This window comes from Carcharhinus amblyrhynchos, chromosome 5 (assembly GCF_965287045.1).
Source record: "Carcharhinus amblyrhynchos chromosome 5, sCarAmb.v2.hapA, whole genome shotgun sequence".
In the NCBI taxonomy this organism is placed as follows: Eukaryota; Metazoa; Chordata; class Chondrichthyes; order Carcharhiniformes; family Carcharhinidae; genus Carcharhinus; species Carcharhinus amblyrhynchos.
In genome coordinates this window covers 8,615,901-8,636,353 of record NC_137328.1, presented here as the reverse complement: position 1 = coordinate 8,636,353, position 20,453 = coordinate 8,615,901, and the positions used below count along the sequence as shown (strand labels likewise).

At 44.7% G+C, this 20,453-nt stretch overlaps 1 protein-coding gene across 9 annotated transcripts in view; it reads right to left on the bottom strand.

Moving 5' to 3' along the window:
• Positions 1–14,486: 14,486 nt before the first annotated feature.
• plppr1 (phospholipid phosphatase related 1) overlaps positions 14,487–20,453 on the bottom strand; it is a 153,201-nt gene continuing 147,234 nt past the window's right edge. For 5 of the 9 annotated variants that reach the window (XM_080188460.1, XM_080188459.1, XM_080188458.1 and 2 more), the window contains 2 exons: positions 17,421–17,437; positions 14,749–14,810 (listed from right to left, as the gene is read on the bottom strand). In XM_080188460.1, coding sequence (XP_080044586.1) covers positions 17,434–17,437 — 4 coding nt within the window. In that variant the 3' untranslated portion in view covers positions 14,749–14,810; positions 17,421–17,433. Of the gene's footprint in view, positions 14,811–17,374; positions 17,438–20,453 lie in introns of all 9 variants that reach the window. The other 4 variants (XM_080188463.1, XM_080188464.1, XM_080188461.1 and 1 more) reach the window with 4 other exon arrangements.

Here is a 20,453-nt window from a genome sequence, read left to right as displayed (position 1 = left end):
ACGGACAAAAAGAACATAAGAACGTAAGAAATAGGAGCAGGAGTAGGCCATCTAGCCCTTCGAGCCTGCCCCGCCATTCAATAAGATCATGGCTGATCTGTCGTGGCTCAGTTCCACATTCCCGCCCTCTCCCCATAACCCTTAATCCCCTCGCTTATCAAAAACCCATCAACCCACGTCTTAAAGGCAGGGATGTGGGGGCACAACTGCTCATGTGAAGAGCTAGCACAGTCATGATGGGCCGAATGGTCACCTACCATACTGTAAGTTTCTATGGCCATATAATTAATATTTGAGGAAGAGGACTGCAACTCAGGAAGCAGTTAAACGGTCCAAGTTGTGTACCAGCTATGGCATTCTTATCTCTGAGTTGTGGTTTTGAAGCCCTACCCCCAGGCACTTGAGCCCAAATCCTGGACTGACACTCCGGTCTAACACTTTGCTTCACTTTCAGAAGTATTATCTATATTGTCTATTTTGCACCAACTCCAAGAACTCAAAGTTCCCATCATTGGTTCAGAACGACGCATTTCATTTCACATCATGCGTAAGAATATCAGGGAGATGCTGGTGTAGTGGTCATGTCACTGGACTAGTAATTAAGAGGCTCAGGTTAAAAGCCTGGGGAGGTGGGTCCGAATCCCACCACAGCAGCTGGTAGAACTTAATAAATCTGGCATTGAAAGGTGGCCGCAAGAATGGTGACCATGAAACTGACGTCAATTGTTGTAAAAATCCATCTGCCTCATTAGTGACCTGGGCAGATAGCTGTTCACCCCACCAGACACCTAACCAAAGTCATGTGGTTAACTGCTCTCTGAAATGGTCTCGCAAGCCACTTAGTTCAAGGGCATTTAGGGATGGGTAAGAAATGCCAGCAACATCCACATCCCTTGACAGGATAAAAAGAAGATGGAATCTAGAAAGTGGATCGCATTCCACCAATTGACAAGCCTAAAATGGGCAAAGACCTCAATAGGTTGCCTGGCATACACTCACTCCACGTTGTTTGCCAGGTTGAATCAACCTGTTCAGTAGGCATTCGGAGAGACTGAAACTGCCCACTGGGCTCATTGTCTGTGAAGACTGGGGGCTTAAGGCCTGTTTCAGGTTCCATTACAACAGCTCTGATGAAGAGTCAACCTGACTCGAAAAGTCAGCTCTATTCTTTCACCACAGGTGCTGTCAGACCTGTTGAGATTTTCCAGCATTTTCCTGTTTTTGTTTCAGATCCCTAACCCTAACCCTAACCCTTTACAAAAAAAAACAGTATTTTGCATTTATCCATTACAACATTGTTCTGTGCCCAACCAGATCCTACGATAGCCAGCTGGGGGCTGCCATTCAGTGAAACAAAGATCATATATCTTTCATATTGAGTGTGTGCGCATGCAGGATATGTAGAAATAATTCCCACATTATAACTATAAGCACTTTACAATCTAGTTTGTGAAGATGCTATGCAGGTACAAATCATTTTTTAATTACATGTTACTGGGCTAACCAACCATGCATCACTGGGTTACCCTTCAGCTATTTTTAATTAATGCTAATAACTTTTTCACTTGTCCTTGTGGTTAGGTGTGAGTACCTATTTCTATAAATATTGCAGCATAGCCATGCTAGAGTCGCCATACTGGCATGGTTGGGACCTATGACATGGAACTTGTAACTCTTAGATCAATGGGATCATTTTAACTTTCACCAGACACCACAAAACTGTTGATTCTGCATCAGCATGGTTAGAAAAAGGCCATTCAGCCCATCACGCCCAGCCCTCATGTCTATGCTCGAAACGAGCCTCCCTAGAACCCTACTTATAAAGTCATAGAGGTTTACAGCATGAAAACAGGCCCTTCGGCCCAACCTGTCCATGCTGCCTTTTTTCTAAAAAACCACTAAGCTAATCCCAATTGCCCACATTTGGCCCACATCGCTCTGTACCCATCGTACCCATGTAACTATCTGAATGCTTTTAAAAGATAAAATTGTACCTACCTCTACTACTACCTTTGGCAGCTTGTTCCAGACACTACCACCCACTCTGTGAAAAAATTGCCCTCTGGACATTTTTGTATCTCTCCCCTCTCACCTTAAACCTATGCCCTCCAGTTTTAGGCTTCCCTACCTTTGGGAAAAGATATTGACTATTTACCTTGTCTATGCTCCTCATTATTTTAGAGATCTCTATAAGGTCACATCTCAGCCTCCTACGGTCCAGAGAAAAAAGTCCCAATTTATTCAGCCTCTCCATTATAACTCAATCCATCAAGTCCCAGTAGCATCCTAATAAATCTTTTCTGCACTCTTTCTAGTTTAATAGTATCTTTTCTATAATAGTGTGACCAGAATTGCACAGTATTCCAAGTGTGGCCTTACCAATGTCTGGAACAACTTCAACAAGACATCCCAATTTCTATATTCAATGTTCTGACTGATGAAACAAAGCATGCCGAATGCCTTCTTCACCACTCTGTCCACCTGTGACTCCACTTTCAATGAGCTATGAACATGTACCCCTAGATTTCTTTGTTCTGTAACTCTCCCCAACACCCTACCATTAACTGAGTAAGTCCTGCCCTAGTTTGATCTACCAAAATGCATTACTTTGCATTTGTCTAAATTAAACTCCATCTGCCATTCATCAGCCCACTGGCCCAATTGATCAAGATCCCACTATAAATCGAGATAACCTTCTTCACTATCCACTATTCCACCAACCTTGGTGTCATCTGCAAACTTACTAACCATGCCCCCTATATTCTCATCCAAATCATTAATATAAATGACAAATAACAGTGGGCCCAGCACTGATCCCTGAGGCACACCGCTGGTCACAGGCCTCCAGTTTAAGAAACAACTCTCTACAACCACCCTTTGGCTTCTGTCAAGAAACTAAATTTGTATCCATTTAGATACCTCACCCCAGATCCCGTGAGATTTAACTTTATGCAACAACCTACCATGCTCTACCTTGTCAAAGGCCTCACTAAAGTCCATGTAGGCAACATCAACTGCACTGCCCTCATCTACCTTCAAAAAACTCAATCAAATTTGTAAGACATGATTTTCCACTCGCATCAGAATTTCCTTAGCTTTCTTTCTCCCTTTCCCAACCCGTTAAATACATTTCCATTATTCACCTTAACTACTCCAAACGGTATTAAGTTCCACATTCTAACCATTCTTTGAGTAGTGTTTTATCCCAAATATCTTCCTGATTATCTTATTTTTCAGGCCTCAGGCTTTGGACAGCCCCACCCCCAGCACCCCTCACCACCACATCTGGAAACATTTTGATGCCCACCCTCTTGAATCCCTTCTTATTGTTAAAGACCGCCATCAAATCTAGAGGAAAGAGTCCCTAAGTCTGCTCAATCTTTCCTGATTGATATGACTTCTCAGTTCTGGTATTATTCAAGTAAATAATTTTGCACCTCCTTTGGTACCTTGATATTGTTATTACAATATGGAGACTGGACTCTTCACACTATGTCAAGTGTGATCCAAATCTCTGAACAGTTTTTACAGAACTCCTCCCTGAATTTCAATTCTGTCCCTCTACAAATGAATGCCAGTGCTTGGTTTACTTGGTGCCATTGTAAATCTGTGCCCCCAGGTCTCTCTGCCTCTCTACACAATTTGGGCACATATTTTCTCAGGAGTAGGTGGCCTATTCCTTTCTACCTAAATGCACCACAACATACTTAGCAGTGTTGAAAATATTGAAGGACATTTGCCATTTGGACAGTCATTCTGCAAGTTTATTGATGGTCTTCCTGTATTTTGTCACAGTCCTTCTCTGTATTAATGATACCAGCCACCAAATCCCCCAGCCCACCTCTCCCCACCGACCCCGAGTCCAAATCATGCTTTGAAATTTAATTTTTTTTTAATGTTGGTCATGACAACTGGAGAAAGATGCGGACATTGTTGTGAAACCCATAAGGTACTCCAGAGAAAAGCATTCTCTATTGCCTGACCAATGTGTTAGCTCTTAACTCCCACTGAACTTATCTAGCAGGTCCTTTGCCTGTAATGTTATTATATCGAGTGCTCCCGGGGTGGGTTGACTGGGTGAGACGAAGAGGTCAGGCCGTGACGGCATCACTCACCTCCTGAAAACCAATAATAACCTCGCTGGTGGTTATTTTTGGTCTTGATTCGATACATCAATATTTTACTTTCTTAAAAATTCTTCAGAACAGTTTCTTTATCATAGAATCTTGACAGTGCAGAAGATGCCATTTGGCACTAACCTGCCAAAAAAGTACCCCTACCTCAGCCTGATTCCTCACCCTAACCCTGCATTATTGATCGTGGCCAATCCACCTAACCAGCACATCTTTGGATTGTGGGAGGAGACCGGAGCATCCGGAGGAAACTCACGCAAATTTAGGGAGAATGTGCAGACCCCACACAGACACCCAAGATGGAAATTGAACCTACGTCCCTGGCACTGTGAGGCAGCTGTGCTAACTACTGTGCCACCATGCTACCCCTTTATTCTTGCATTTAGAGTTCAGCCAACAAACCAACATGAATATATTATAAAATTTACACTTATCATCTGGGATAAAATCATAGAATCCTACAGTGCAGCAGGAGGCCATTCAGCCCATTGAGTCAGCACTGACAACAATCCCACCCAGGCCCTATCCCTGTAACCCCATGCATTTACCCTAGCAAGTCCCCCAACACTGAGGAGCAATTTAGCATGGCCAATCCACCTAACCCGCACATCTTTAGAGAGTGGGAGGAAATCGGAGCAAACCCACGCAGGCATGGGAAGAACATGAAAACTCCAGACAGTGACCCAAGCTGTGAATCGAACCTCAGTTCCCTGTGAGGCAACTGTGCTAACCACTGTGTCGCCGTGCCGCCCTTATCCTTGTGGACTGTGCACCAAACACCTCAAAGGTTTTTTTTTGAAAGACACAGAATGTAGCAGCATGATTGAGGGCTGGTACGTGGTGAGGGGGTCTGATCTCCAGGTAAAGCTGTGGTCCCCTTCAGAACCTCCCTTTTAAAGGTAATTGCAGTTAGAGTGAAAGGAGGCTTTCCCCAGTCAGGTGAGGTGGGGGTTTCAGGGAAAATAAGAGAATCTAGGATGCGTAGAGCCAGGAGATGTGTGATTTGATTTTCTATTAAGCCTACTAAAACGTGTTTGGAACTCAAACTGACCAAGGACAACGATATGTGAAAGAAAGTACATTCCATAATGGTGGTAAATCCTACAACTTGTGAGTACATTATCTAGTGGGATATCTTGCAAAGCGAAAGAAATGCACCATTTAATCCATTGATTTGGTAAAGAACCCAAGAGGGAATTTAATCCTATGCATTTAAACATATTATTTGCATTTCGTCATACTTATTAAACTGAATAAGTGATTCTCCCCTTACGATCAATTTAAGTTTCAAATGTTACCACATTAAAAAAAAGTATCATCTCTTTTCAATCGTAGGCATACAGTCATGGTTTATTGATAATCAACTGTTTCTTTGTCCTTGAAAGGGTGACTTGTAGTTCACTGTGCTAAGAAAATAAAGATAATTGTACTGAGGCTTGGCTACACGTTGAATTATTTAATTGCAGAGAAGAAACGGAGAGCAGACTCTGTCCCAAATGCACAGTCTGCCGCTTTTTGTTGAACAGAAGTCAAGCACTGGTGGTTTGATTGTGGTCCTCAGTTACACCCTGGCAGATTTTGACTCACTTGCTGAGCGTGAGTCCCATATAAACCTGGCAGAACCTTCCCGAAAACGCTGAAAATAATGGCAGGGATATCTTGTACACAGTTTCCACACTCTCGGGCATTCAGTATAAGAAACTGGGCACCTCCATTTATCATAGGGAATCTCAACAGTGAAGAAGGAGGCTATTTAAGTTTATTTATTTATTAGTGTCGCAAGTAAGGCTTACATTAACACTGCAATGAAGTTACTGTGAAATTCCTCTAATTGTCACATTCCAGCGGCTGTTCGGGTCAATGCATCCTGTCTTTCAGATTGTGGGAAGAAACCAGAGCATCCGGACAAACCCATGCAGACACAGGGAGAATGTGCAAACTCCACACAGATAGTGACCCAAGCCGGGAATCGGACCCGGGTCCCTGGCGCTCTAAAGAAGCAGTGCTAACCACCGTGCCACCACACACAGGACAGCCTATCGAGTCTGCACCAACGGCTATCCCAACCAGGCCCTATCCCCGTAACCCTGTGTATTTACCCCACTAATTCCCCTGACACTAAGGAGCAATTTCACGTGGCCAATCCACCTAGCCCACACATTTTTGGACTGTGGGGGGAAACCGGAGCACCTGGAGGAAACCCGCACAGACACGGGGAGAATGTGCAAACTCCACACCGACAGTCACCTGAGGCTGGAATTGAACCCGGGTCCCTGGCGTTGTGAGGCAGCAGTGCTAACCACTGTGGGAATGATTGGGATTAAAATGGCTCAATAGGGCACAAATAAAAATACCTCCTCCAGCGTTATTTCTGAATCATTTTTAACTTCCTCTGCTGGTATCTGTGCCAGTTGTCCTTAAAGCTACGAATATAAGGCATGTCAAACTGCACAAGAGTCTCACACCTACATTTTCAGGCTAAACATGCCTAGAATAAAAGCAGAAAATGCTGGAAAGATGTTTACAAGAATGGTACCAGGGGTAAGAAACTTCAGTTATGAGGATAGAGAGGTTTGGAGTCTTCTCCTTGGAAAGAATAATGTGGAGATGTCGGCATTGGACTGAGGTGGGCACAGTAAGAAGTCTCACAACACCAGGTTAAAGTCCAACAGGTTTATTTGGTATCACAAACTTTCAGAGCGCTGCCCCTTCATCAGGTGAGTGGAGAGTTGGGTTTCACAAACACAGCATATATAGACAGAGGCTCAATTGCAAGATAATGGTTGGAATGTGAATCTTTCCGGGTAATCAAGTCTTTACAGGTACAGACAGTGTGAGTGGAGAGAGGGACAACCACAGGTTAAAGAGGTGTGAATTGCCTCAAACCAGGACAGTTAGTAGGATTTGTTTCATTTACGCTGATCAAGTGGAACGGTGGCACAGTGGTTAGCACTGCTGCCTCATAGCTCTAGGGATCCAGGTTCAATTCCTTGAGGTGACTGTGTGGAGTTTGCATGTTCTCTCTGTGTCTGGTTTCGCGCGGGTGCTCCAGTTTCCTCGCACTGTCTAAAGATGTGTGCAGGTTAGATAGATTAGCCATGCTAAATGGCCCCTTAGTGTCCAAAGATATGTTGGTTAAAGGGATTACTCATGTACAATGTGTGGGGATAGGGGTGTGGGCCTGGGTAAGACGCTATTTTAGAGTCGGTTCAGATTCAATGGGCTGAATGGCCTCCTTCTGCACTGCAGATATGCTATGGTTCTTTCTCAGCTTTACCATGGTAACCCTGTTGTTCATTCTGGAATGCGTTGGGGTGACAGGGTGGCGCAGTGGTTATCACAGCTGCCTCACAGGTTTAATTCTGGTCTTGGGTGACTGTTACCATTATGGAATGTTCTTTCTTTTGCATATCATTGAGCTCAGTCAGTTCGCGTTCCATTCACCTTTTAATAGGCTTAATAGAAAATCAAATCACGCATCTCCTGGCTTTTCACATCCTAGACTCGCCCAACCCTTATTTTCCCTGAATCCCCCACCTCACCCAACTGGGGAAAGCCTCCTCTCACTCTAAGTGCAATTGCCTTTAAAGGGGAGTTTTACCTGAGGATCAGACCCCTCACCATGTGCCAGCCCTCAATCACGCCACTGCACACCGTATTTTTAATCTGTATCTGACCGGTGGCACAGTGGTTAGCATTGCTGCCTCACAGCGCCAGGGACCCAAGATCGATTCCTGGTTTGGGTAGCTGTTTGAGTGGGGTTTGCACATTCTCCCTGTATCTGTGTGGGTTTCCTCTGGGTGAACTGGTTTCCTCCCACAGCCCAAAGATGTCAGTCTAAGTTGATTGGCCATGTTAAGCTGCCCCTTAGTGTCAGGGAGTTTAGCAGAAAAAATATATGGGGTTACAGGGATGGGGAAGAGTGTGGAATTGTTGTCAGTGCAGGCTCAATGGGCCGAATGGCCTCCTTCTGTGCTGAAGGGATTGCATGATGCTAAGTACACCTGTCAACATCAGACTAAGAGTATTCCCCAACCGTGTACACACAGCACTCCAGCCTCACCAGGTGCATGTGAGGTCTCCTTCTCCTTCCCCTCTTGCACCGGGTTATTAGTGTGTTGTCTGCACCCTTCCAAACCAGCAAACTGGAGTTGTGAATAATTATGCAAATAGAATTGCCATTCTGTGAGATTTGTACTGGTCTTAACCATTAAAACTGATTTATGCTATTATATGTGCAAATTAATCTTCGCACAACAATAAATCGTCTTCCCGGAACAAACGTATAATTCTAAGTGTTTATAGGGCCATTTCTTTCCAATCTACTGCAGATCATTTCTCGATAAACCTGCTGCATTTACATCGTAACCGTCAACTCAACCTGAGTGAGTTCCATTAATCATGGAATATAACCCCATTGCAAAAACTGTGACACCGAGTGCAACAACACTTGCATTTAGCACCCTTTTTGCATTAAAATAGCCCAATACATTTCACAAGGGTGTGATCAGACAAAAAAAATGAACCAAATATTGAACCTGGAGTATAATACTTCAATAAGTACCACTGAGTTTCCTTTTGCAGGCTTGAAAAGCTTATGGTGGGCTGTGTGTGACCTGCACAGACGGGAAGTTTGATTTCAATTGTTCTAAACTTCATTGCGAGAGGTTTTGAGTACAGGAAATGCCCCTGTCTACATCAACGGGGATGAAGTAGAAAGGGTCGAGAGCTTCAAGTTCTTAGGTGTCCAGATCACCAACAGCCTGTCCTGGTCCCCCTGCGTGAATGGAATCATAGGTTATGGGGAGAAGGCAGGATTAAGCTATTGAATTAGATGCCTCTACTTTCTCAGAAGACTAAGGAAATTTGGCATTTCAGCTACGACTCTCACTAACTTTTATAGATGCATCATAGAAAGCATTCTTTCTGGTTGTATCACAGCTTGGTATGGGCTCCTGCTCTGCCCAAAACTGCAAGAAACTACAAAAGGTCATGAATGTAGCCATCATGCAAACCAGCCTCCCATCCACTGACTCTGTCTACACTTCCCGCTGCCTCAGCAAAGCAGCCAGCATAATCAAGGACCCCATACACCCCGAACATTCTCTCTGCCACCTTCTTCCGTCAGGAAAAAGATACAGAAGTTTGAGGTCACGTACCAACCGACTCAAGAACAGCTTCTTCTCTGCTACCGTCAGACTTTTGAAAGGACCTACCTTACGTTAGGGTGATCTTTCTCTACACTGTAGCTATGACTGTAACACTACATTCTGCAGTCTCTCGTTTCCTTCTCTATGAATAGTATGCTTTTTCTTATAGTGCGCAAGAAACAATACTTCTTACTGTATGTTAATACGTGTGACAATAATAAATCAAATCAAAAGGGAGCAGGGATGTGTTGTTGCAATTACACAGGGCTTTGGTGAGGCCACAATGAGAATATTGTGTGCAGTTTTGTTTTCCCTTTCTGAGGAAGGATGTTCTTGCTCTCAAGGGAGTGCAATAAAAGTTTACCAAGCTGATTCCGGAGATGGTGGAACTGATGTATAAGGGGAGATTGATTAAGTTAGGATCGTTTTCGCTGGAGTTCAGACAAATGAGAGGTGATCTTATAGAGACTTATAAAATTCTAACAGGAATAGACAGGATAGGTGCAGTGAGGATGTTCCTGATGGTGGAGGAGTCCAGAACCAGGGGTCACAGTCTAAGGATTCAGGGCAGACTATTTAGGATGGAGATGAGGAGATATTCCTTCACCCAAAGAGTGGTGAGCCTGTGGAATTCATTACCACAGGAAATAGTTGATGCCAAAACATTGAATAGGCAGTTAGATATAGCATTTTGGGTGAAGGGGATCAAAGGTTATGGGGAGAAGGCAGGATTAGGCTATTGAGTTGGCCTATCAGCTATGATCATAATGAATGATGGAGCAGGCTCGAAGGGCCAAATGGCCTCCTCCTGCTCCTATCTTCTGTATATATTTCTATATTTAAAATGCCCCTTCAAATGTTTCATTATTTTCCCCTTTCAAAGTCCTTCATTATCCCTCAGCCTTCTGAAGCATGTGTGTGTTTGTGATTGCACACACCTAGAGAGAATGTCTCACTGTTTGCTGAATCTCCACTCAAAAGCATGAACTTCCCAAAACCAATTGGGATGTAAGACATTAGTGGACCAAACGCACGGTTAAAGGGATTATAAGAACAGGAGGAGGCCGTCTGATTCCTCAAGACTCTTCTAGAATCATATAATTCTTATAGCGCAGAAAAAGGTCATTGGGCCCATCAGATCTGCATCAACTCTCTGACAGAGCATCTTACCCAGATCCTAAACTTATAACCCCTACGTACTTTCCCATCTAATTCCTCTAACCTGCACATCCTGGGACACTAAGGGCAACTTAGCATGGCCAATCCACCTAAACTGTACATCTTTGGGCACCAAGGAGCAATTTAGCATGGCCAATCATCTAAGCTGTACATATTTAGGCTGTGGGATGAAATTGGAGCAGCAGAAATCCAAGCTGGGGTTCTTTTTTTCAAATTTCCTAACCCAGGGGTGCTGAGATCAGCTGTATTGAGCCTCCAGCACCTTAACAGCAGAGATCTGCATGACTGTCAGATTGAAGAAAACTATATCACAAGACATCAAAAGACAGGCAGCAATGTGTGTCTTTCGGGGGGAAAGACAGAAAGAACATTTACACTCAATAATAAAACAAGGACTGGTCCCTGGTGTTGTGTGGCAGCATTGCTAACCACTGTGCCACCATTCCACCCATGGTCTTAAAACACATTCCTTCCCCCCCCACCATTCTTGCCACACCTTTCCACCCCAAGACATCCCAAAGTATCTGTAGCCAGACTTAGCAACATCCAATGGCTAACCAAGTACAGCCCAATTCCTGCAAGCCCACCAGCTATTTCCTGCCTGTTCCAGGTGAGAGATTGATGGGGGGAGTGGCAGAGTCCACACATTCTGTGTCTGTATGGGTTTTTGTAATAAGTCATCAGAGGCAGAAGTCCCTTCACCAAAGTCCCTTTATTTTACAATTCCAACAGCAATACACAAAGTGCTATCAGTCATGCAGTCTACCCTCAGAAGTACCAAAGGAACTGACACTCCCAGTTAAATACAAGGAAAAGACTCCCTGATTGGTCCATCAATTGACTCCTTAATCAGGGAGTTCATATTCCAGTAGGCCAACTTCAATAGCCTGATTGAAGTCATTAACAGTTTTTTTTGGGTGCTCTGGTTTCCTCCCACAGTCCAAGAGATGTGCTGGTTAGGTGCATTGGCCATGCTAAATTCTCCCTCTGTGTACCTGAACAGGTGCCGGAATGTGGCAACTAGGGGATTTTCACAGTAACTTCATCGCCATGTTAATGTAAGCCTACTTGTGACACTAATAAATCAACAAATGGGTGTCACTGTTAGCTGTTTTACGATATCACAGAAAAGTCCCTTCTCTCTTTACCTCGATATTACATTGTTACTTGGAAGATGAAAGATTGCAAAAACATGCCAACAATTGTGGAATTCTATTTGAATAATTGAAGAGGAGGACTATTCAAGTTCAGTTTATGAGATAGTTCCATAGTTATATCAGGGAAACAAATTAACGCAAGAATCTACATTTTGTAAAGACAATTGTTGAGCCTTTAAGATGGGAGATGTTAATATTGGTTGAATAAATATTTCATTTTGATGTATAAGTATTGCCAGCGGAGGTAAAACCAGGGTTGTGCAGTTTGCAGGTCAAAGAAAAGTCTAAGAGACTGGGAATAATATGGGAAATACTCAGCAGGTCAGGCAGCATCTGCAGAGAGAGAGAAACCATTAATGGACTTTCAAGCCTTTCTGCTGGCAGGATCTTTCAGTCCTGCCAATGGCAACCTGCCCCCTCCGCCCTCCTGCTGTGGGTTCCCCAGTGGTGGAGGGTGCAAGCTGCTGGAAACCCTGTTGACAGCAGTGGTTCCAGAAGCCTGGGTCCACTGGTGTTCCACAGGGATCGGTGCTGGGTGTGTTTTTTGCAGTGTACATGAATGATCTGGACGTGAATGTAGGAGGTACGATAAGTAAATTCATAGATGACACAAACATTGGTGGCGTAGTAAATACTGAGGAGCAAAACCTTAGATCACTGGATGAGATAGACGAGCTGGTTAGATGGGTGGAACAGTGACAAATGGAATTTAACACTGAAAAGGTGATGCATTTTAGTAGGACTAACAAGTCAAGGGAATATACAACGAATGGTTGGGCCCTAGGAGGTACAGAAGACCAGAAGGATCTTGGTATGTATGTCCATAGACCTCTGAAGGCAGCAGGACAGGTAGATAAGGTGGTTAAGAAGGCCTTTATTAGCTGAGGGTTTGAATATAAGAACAGGAAGGTTATGATGGAGCTGTGTAAAACACTCATTATGCCACAGTTACAGCATTGTTCTGATCACCACATCACTGCACTATAGAGAGGATGTGGTTATATTAGAGAGGGTGCAGAGGAGATTCATCAGGATGTTGCCTGGGATGGAGCGTTTCAGCTATGAAGAGAGGTTGGTTAGGCTGGGGTTATGTTTCTTGGAGCAGAGAAGGCTGAAGGGTTACCTGATGGAGGCGTATAAAATCATGAGAGGCATAGATAGGGCAGACAGGAAGAAACTTTTCCACTTAGCAGAGGGGTCAATAGCCAGGGGACATAGAGCTAAGCGGTGGAGATGTGAGGGAAAACCTATTCACCCAGGGGGTGGTGGGAATCTGGAACTTTGCCTGAAAGGGTGGTAGAGGCAGGAACCTTCCCAACATTTAAGAAGCATTTAGGTGAACACTCGAAATGCCATAGCGTACAAGGTTACGGACCATGTACTGGAAAATGGGATTAGAATAGATAGGTGCATGATAGCCAGTGTGAGCACAATGGACCAACGGGTCCCCCTCTCTGCTGTAAAATTCTATAATAAAATGATGCCATTACCAATGATTCCCAAAAGTAAATAAAAGAATTCCACAAGTTCGAGATGAATTTGAAAGCCGATTCTAAAAGTAAATGGTGTGCGTTGCTAAATTTACAACATAGCACAGGAACCTGAGGCAGACAGTTGTGTACTTGGTGGCACAGTGATTAGCACTGCTACCTCACAGCGCCAGCAACCCAGGTTCGATTCCTGGCTTGGGTCGCTGCCTGTGTGGAGTTTGCATGTTCTCCCCGTATCTGTGTGGGTTTCCTCCGGGTGCTTCAGTTTCCTCCGACATTCCAAAGGTGTGCGGGTTAGGTGGATTGGCCATGCTAAATTTCCCCTTAGTGTCAGGGGCACTAGCTAGGGTAAATGCATAGGGGTTATGAGGATTGTGGGTGGGATTGTGGTCAATGCAGGCTCGATGGTCTGAATGGCCTCCTTCTGCACTCTAGGATTCTATTAGTGCCACTGGACTAGTAACTCAGAGAGCCAGGCTAAAAACTCTGGGCACAGAGGTTCAAATCCCATTAAGGTAACTAAGCGTGGGGGGTGGAGGGGAGGTAATATGCCAGGGGAGGTCGTGGAGGCAGATATGATAGTGACTTTTAAGGGGCATCTTGACAAATACATGAATAGGATGGGAATAGAGGGATATGGTCCCCGGAAGGGTAGGGGATTTTAGCTCTGTTGGGCAGTATGGTCGGTGCAGGCTTGGAGGGCCAAAGGGCCTGTTCCTGTCTGTGTGGAGTTTGCATGTTCTCCCCATATCTTGCGTGGGTTTCCTCCAGGTGTTCCGGTTTCCTCCCACAGTCCAAAGACGTACGGGTTAGATGGATTGGCCATGCTAAATTGCCCCTTAGTGTCGGGGGACTTAGCTAGGAAAAGTGCATGGGGTTATGGGGATAGGGCCTGGCTGGGATTGTGGTCAGTGCAGACTCGATGGGCCGAATGGCTTCCTTCTGCACTGTACGACCCTGTTAGTGCCACTGGCCTAATAACTCAGAGAGGCAGGCTAAAAGCTCCAGGGACAAGAGTTCAAATCCCACCAAAGCAGATGGTGGAATTCAAATCCAATTAATAAAATCTGGAGTTGAAAGTGAGCGTCGGTGATGGCGACCATGGAAACTATTACTGATTGCTGTAAAAATCCATCTGGTTTTGGCCTTGCCAGTGACACCCACATCCCATGAAAGGGCAAATTAAATTCCTTAAGTTCTCCTGGTCTTCTGTTGGGTTCTTTGGTCAGAAACTTCTGGGTTTCTGGGAGAAATGAATACAAATCACATTGGCTTCAGCGACTTGCGCAGCCTTTGTGGTGTGTCTCAGCTGGGACTGACGTCGAGACATGTCCTCTCCTTAATGAAATACGTAGACCACTTGCATGGGAGGGCGTGTATGAACCAGACTGCACACTTTATTATTGTACAAATATCACATAACACCACCTGAATTTACATAAGAAATTAGAAATGGTTACATGGAATGCTTTAATTCAGAAACAAGAACAGGCAAAAAGGTCAAGATAAGCTACAACACTTTGTCATACAAAAATGTACAAAACATCCGATACTAGCTAGACATGTTCTTGTGTCGCACTTTCCACAGTTTAACACATTATAAAAAAAAGTACCAATCTGTGTTTTTTATTTAATTTTTTTTTTAGAAGGAAAGCAAATGTTTTCTCTTCAAGTTACTTCTGTCATTGAAGCAGAGTGATTCTGTAAGAGGACAAAAGGACAGCATTTTACACTCACGTTAGAACTGACCGAACGACGCAGCTTAATTCGGGTCAGAAGCTATGCACACTGCAAATACAGTTTGCCAGCAGGGTTCACACTGATGGGTTAGAAAGGTTCCAAAAATTAATTCCACAAGAACTTAGCCAAGTCGAACTGCTACGCAAACCACATAGTCACAGTACACAACACTACGTCAGACACCTCGAGCAGAGACGTCAAATTTGCAGTGTGCACGTGCAGAAGGGGGTCACTACTCATCGACAGACGCGGACGGCACCAAACATCCTGCGGAGGAGGAGAAAGTTGCGGGTAAAAGAGGGGGAGGAGGGGGAGTCCACAGGAAACAGTACAACAGACATCTCGAGTGTTAGAACAGACTGAGGTAATGTTCGAAGCACTGGGCAACTATCCCTCCCCACCATCCCTTCAAATGGAATCGTTATTCTTAACTATTGCACAGCAGAAGCTCCCTGACGTCAATGTTTTTACCCAGTACCGCTGCGCTAAGAATGATCATACAACCTCGTATCGTCCATTGTTGGTGTAAAATAATTTTTGAAGTTCTATATATTTATCTTAGGGAGGGTAACACGCATACAAAAAAAAAGCTAAGGCGAGACTGGAGGCATATGAGAAAATGGAATCGATTTAGCTAAACTTTGGGCCAGTGTAGGAAATGTGAGGCTAATTAGATTTCCAGAAGTTCATCATAGGACCATGTTGAAGTGTTGAGTTACTCCCCACTTTGTGGACACTGAATCAAACATGGGATTTCTTTCGGAAATTAATTTTCCTCAAAAAAAAATAAGCAGCCCATAAAAATGACCAATCCATAGGGATCACTGAAAGCAGGATATTTGAGTAGAAGCACAGGGGTCAAATTTCCAGTCCCGCTTGACACTGGAATGGGATGGACGGACATTTTGACGGATCGTTGAAAGGTCAGTTGATTTTGGGCAGGAATTTCCAGGCCTAGGGCTGGCAGGACCATAAAATTCCACCCCTAGAATCCCACAGCTTGGAAGGAGGCCATTCGGCCCACCACATCTCTGCTGGATCTGTGAATAGTAATGTTTGCCGAGGTGGAAAGTGATGGCTATCCTCCACTTCGCTGAGCTTATCCTTAGCAACCACTCAGGGGTGAACGCTGCATGTCTGGTACTGGGTGAGGAGGATGGAAGGGGGGGGGGGAGGGAGAGGACAGAAAGAAAATCAGTGGGGGGGTCTTCACAGAGTTACTCTTGTACATTAGCCACAGAGCAACCAATCATCGGCTGAAGCCAGGATCAATCAGCCTGCGCCATTCTCTCAGACACAGGAACTGAATTGGAGTGGGAGGAAGATATGGAAAAGAAATAGCTTTGTAGGAAGTCATGTTCTCCGGACAAGCCGCATGGAAGGGTGAAGTTGATATTCAGCAATGGGCGAGAGTGGAATCTGATTTTACTTGCTTTCATTTTTCCATTGACTTCAATGTGAGGAAAAAAATGATGACCTGTTTCACCCTCGTTGTTTGAAAAGGTGTTCGCTAGTAAGAAAAGTGGAGATTTAAAGTGAATAGGAAGACAGGTGACAGGGTGGCACAGTGGATTAGCACTGCTGCCTCACAGGATCAATTCTGGCCTCGGGTCACTATCTGTGTGGAGGTTGCACGTTCTCCCCGTGTCTGCGTGGGTTTCCTCCAGGTGCTCCGGTTTCCCCCCACAGGCCAAAGATGTGCGAGTTAGATTGATTGGCCATGCTAAATTGACCGTCGTGACAGGGGGAATTATCAGGTCAAATGTCTGGGGTTACAGGAATAGGATCTGAGTGGGATTGCACAGACTCGATGAGCTGAATGGCCTCCTTCTGTACTGTAGGGATTCTATGGAAACTGGCAATGATGGGGTCTCTCCAAGTACATGTAGTTGGCAGTAGCCCTGAGTGTTGAGGCTAAATACTGAGGACTGGACCCTGGGAGTTTTCAATGTGAACTGGCCGCAGTCCAGTGAGTGCCAGTGTCCGCTCTGAAGATCACTCCCATCTCATAAAATATGCTGAGGGGTGGTGGGGCGGTGGGGATTGGCGTTAGAGATCATTTTGAAAGTGATTATCTAAAACTCACTCTCTACGTAACAAATAGTAGAGTCTGCGCCAATACTTCCACCAGACATGGAATAAAACATTAAGGGGGACATAATAAACTGAACCAGTCCTGCTAACTTTCTGCATTTAAAAGAAATATTTCTATCAGTTTAGGCTCAGTAGAGCCTCATTGTTGCTTCAAGTGTCGGTTAGAAGGATCTTTATAAATTCCCTTTCTGTTTTTTAGTGGTTGCTCCTGAACTTAGTGGATACAAACAGTGGAGCAAAGGGTTGAAAAAGCTACTCAAGTGCTAAAGTGACAGAGGCCAGGAAGGGATGGTTACTCCAAGAAGACTTGCCGTGGATTTCTGATGGGGAACCCGCCCCTGCCACATGCTCCCAGGGACTGACAGAACACACAGGAGGGCAGGGAAAATGCATCTTGCCCTGGGCAAGATGGCATTCGCATGCACACTCACGCTCCCCCCGCTTTCATTGGGAGATGAAAGTACCCATGTGAATCACCTCTGCGACCTAATCACCTGAAACAGAAAAGAGTTGCTGCCTCAAAACGTGTGAAAGTTTAAAAAAAAAGGAGTCTAACAGAGACAAGCAAAGCTGGTCATCAATCACTTACCTGTTTACTCTTTTCGCTCGGGCTTTAAACCTCCAGTTTAGGATTAAGTGTGTATTTGAGTGAGGAGTATGGAATATTTTTCAAATGCCCAGGATTGATATCAAGAGCGTTCTGGTAAGGTGCAGGACAGTTAGATGCAGAGTGAAGTTCCCTCTTCTCTGCAGCACTATGCCTTAATGCCTAACACTGGCCAAACAGCACCAGTTTAAAGGGTTTTATTTTGCAATGGATTTGTATCCACTGAGACCCAGACTGAGATTAGCCGAGAACACCTCACTTAGGCCTTAGACGGATAGAGGATACAGTAAGGAGACTCACAACACCAGGTTAGAGTCCAACAGCTTCATTTGGAATCACGAGCTTTCAGAGTGACTCACCTGATGAAGGGGCAGTGCTCCGAAAGCTCGTGATTCTAAATAAACCTGTTGGACTTTAATCTGGTATTGTGACACTTCTTACTGTGCCCGTCCCAGTCCAATGCCAGTATCTCCACAGAAAGGGAATAGTTTCACACTATTGCTTTGGGTTGGATTTTAACACAATAGCCACTGATGACGGTTTACTGAGTATTGACATCCCAGTCCACCATTTAACTGAGTTTTCTAAAAGTGTTGTGTCTTTTTCTTTGAAGTTACAAAAGTAATTAAAACTCCATTAAACCAAAAAAAGAGTTTTAATGCCTTACACAGAATGTTAAAAGAAACAGAGACAGGCCATTCAGCCCAATAGGTTTGTGATGGTCTGCACGAGCCTCTGAGCCATGACAGATCAGCCATGATCTTATTGAATGGCGGGGCAGGCTCGAAGGGCTAGATAGCCTACTCCTGCTCCTATTTCTTATGTTCTTATGTTCAACTGAACCTACTTCATCTCAACCCATCAATTTAACATACGCTTTGAGCAGATGGCAAGAGTTCCTACGCTTGTGTGCACTTTAACCAGGTTCTAACTTGTACTTAGTCTTGTACTTGTACACAGTTATGGGGAGAACTTGCACCACATACATCCAGCAGTACTGTTGATGCAAGGATTGGGGGGATGGGGGGGGAAGGTTTATTCTGTCTTAAACATAGAAACTAGAAGCAGGAGTAGGCCACACAGCCCTTCCGGTCAACTCCTTCATTCATTTTGTTTAAAATTTAAACTTCATTTATTATTGCCACAAAGTAGACTAACACTAATGTAGACATTAACAATGCAATGACGTTACTGTGAAAATCCATCAAATTCAGTATCCTGATCCCCCCCCCTCCCCCATATCTTGTGATCCCCTTACGCCCAAATACTACATCTAATTTATTCTTGAATTTGGCCTCAACTACTTTCTGTGGTAGTGAATTCCACACATTCACCACCCTCTAGATGAAGAAATTTCTCCTCACATAAGCCCTAAAAGGTTTACCCCTTACCCTCGATCTGTGACCCCTTGTTCTCGACTCCCCCACCGTCGGGAACATTCTTTCTGAATCTACCCTGTCTAACCCTGTTAGAATTCTATACGTTTCTAAGAGATCTCTCCCGCTCTTCTAAACCCCAATGAACATATATCTGACCGACTTAGTCTTAGTGGCACAGTGGTTAGCACTGCTACCTCACAGCGCCAGGGACCCAGGATCGATTCCCGGCTTGGATCACTGTCTGTGTGGAGTTTGCACATTCTTGCCGTGATGGCGCGCGTTTCCGCCTGATGGTCCGGTTTACTCCCGCAGTCCAAAGATGTGCAGGTTAGGTTGATTGACCCCATGCTAAATTGCCCCTTGGTGTCAGGGGGATTCATAGGGTGAATATGTGGGGTTATGGGAATAGGGCCTGGTTGGGACTGTGTTTGGTGCAGACCCGATGGACCGAATGGCGTCCTCCTGCACTATAGGGATTCTGTGACAAGGTTGTCACCATTTTATTTTACAGAACGAGCATACAATTCCATTGTACCAAACGTATGGAGTAAAGCTTTCTTCTTTCACCAATGGCCAGCCAGAAAAAATAGGCAACAAATCATGGCATTCAGACAGAACTCCTAACTCCAGCAGTACTGCAGGCAGTCTCTCTAGGGAAGGAAATCTGCTGTCCTTACCTGGTCTGGCCTACATGTAATTCCAGAGCCACAGCAATGTGGTTGACTCACGATTGCCCTTGGGCAACAAGGGATGGTGAAAGTTGCATGGCAGGAGACAACTGTGCCTTAACGTTTCAATTCACTAAAGGCATGTTGAAGCAGTCTAGCAATGAACAGGGTGACAATATAATGGTTCTGTGATTCACACCATACCAGGCACTTTTTAAAGTTTATTTATTAGTGTCACAAGCAGGCTTACATTGACACTGCAATGAAGTTACTGTGAAAATCCCTTAGCCGCCACACTCTGGCACAGTTTGGGGACACTGTGGGAGAATTTAGCACGGACAATGCACGTCTTTCAGACTGTGGGAGGAAACGGGAGCACCCAGAGAAAACCCATGCAGACATAAGGTGACTCTGCACGGTGACCCAAGCCGGGAAGTGAATCTGGGTCAATGGCGTTGTGAGGCAGCAGTTCTAATCATTGTGCTACTGTGCCAACCTAGCACATCTCTGTGCCTTCAAAATTGCTGACACCACTGAGTGCAGAGAAAAGTAGGCTTCATTCACATTTTCTCTCTATCGAGTTGTAAACTGACTTAAACCACAGGACTCACCAGGACCCACAGCGCAGCATGGTGGCACAGTGATTAGCACTGATGCCCCACAGCTCCAGGAATCCCAGTACAATTCCCAGCTTGGGCCACTGTCTGCGTGGAGTTTGCACATTCTCCCCGTGTCTGTGTGGGTTTCATCCGGGTGCTTTGGTTTCCTCCTACAGTCTAAATATGTGCAGGTTAGGCTGATTGACCAGGCTAAATTGATCCTTAGTGTCCAGGATGTGCATATTAGAGGGATTAGC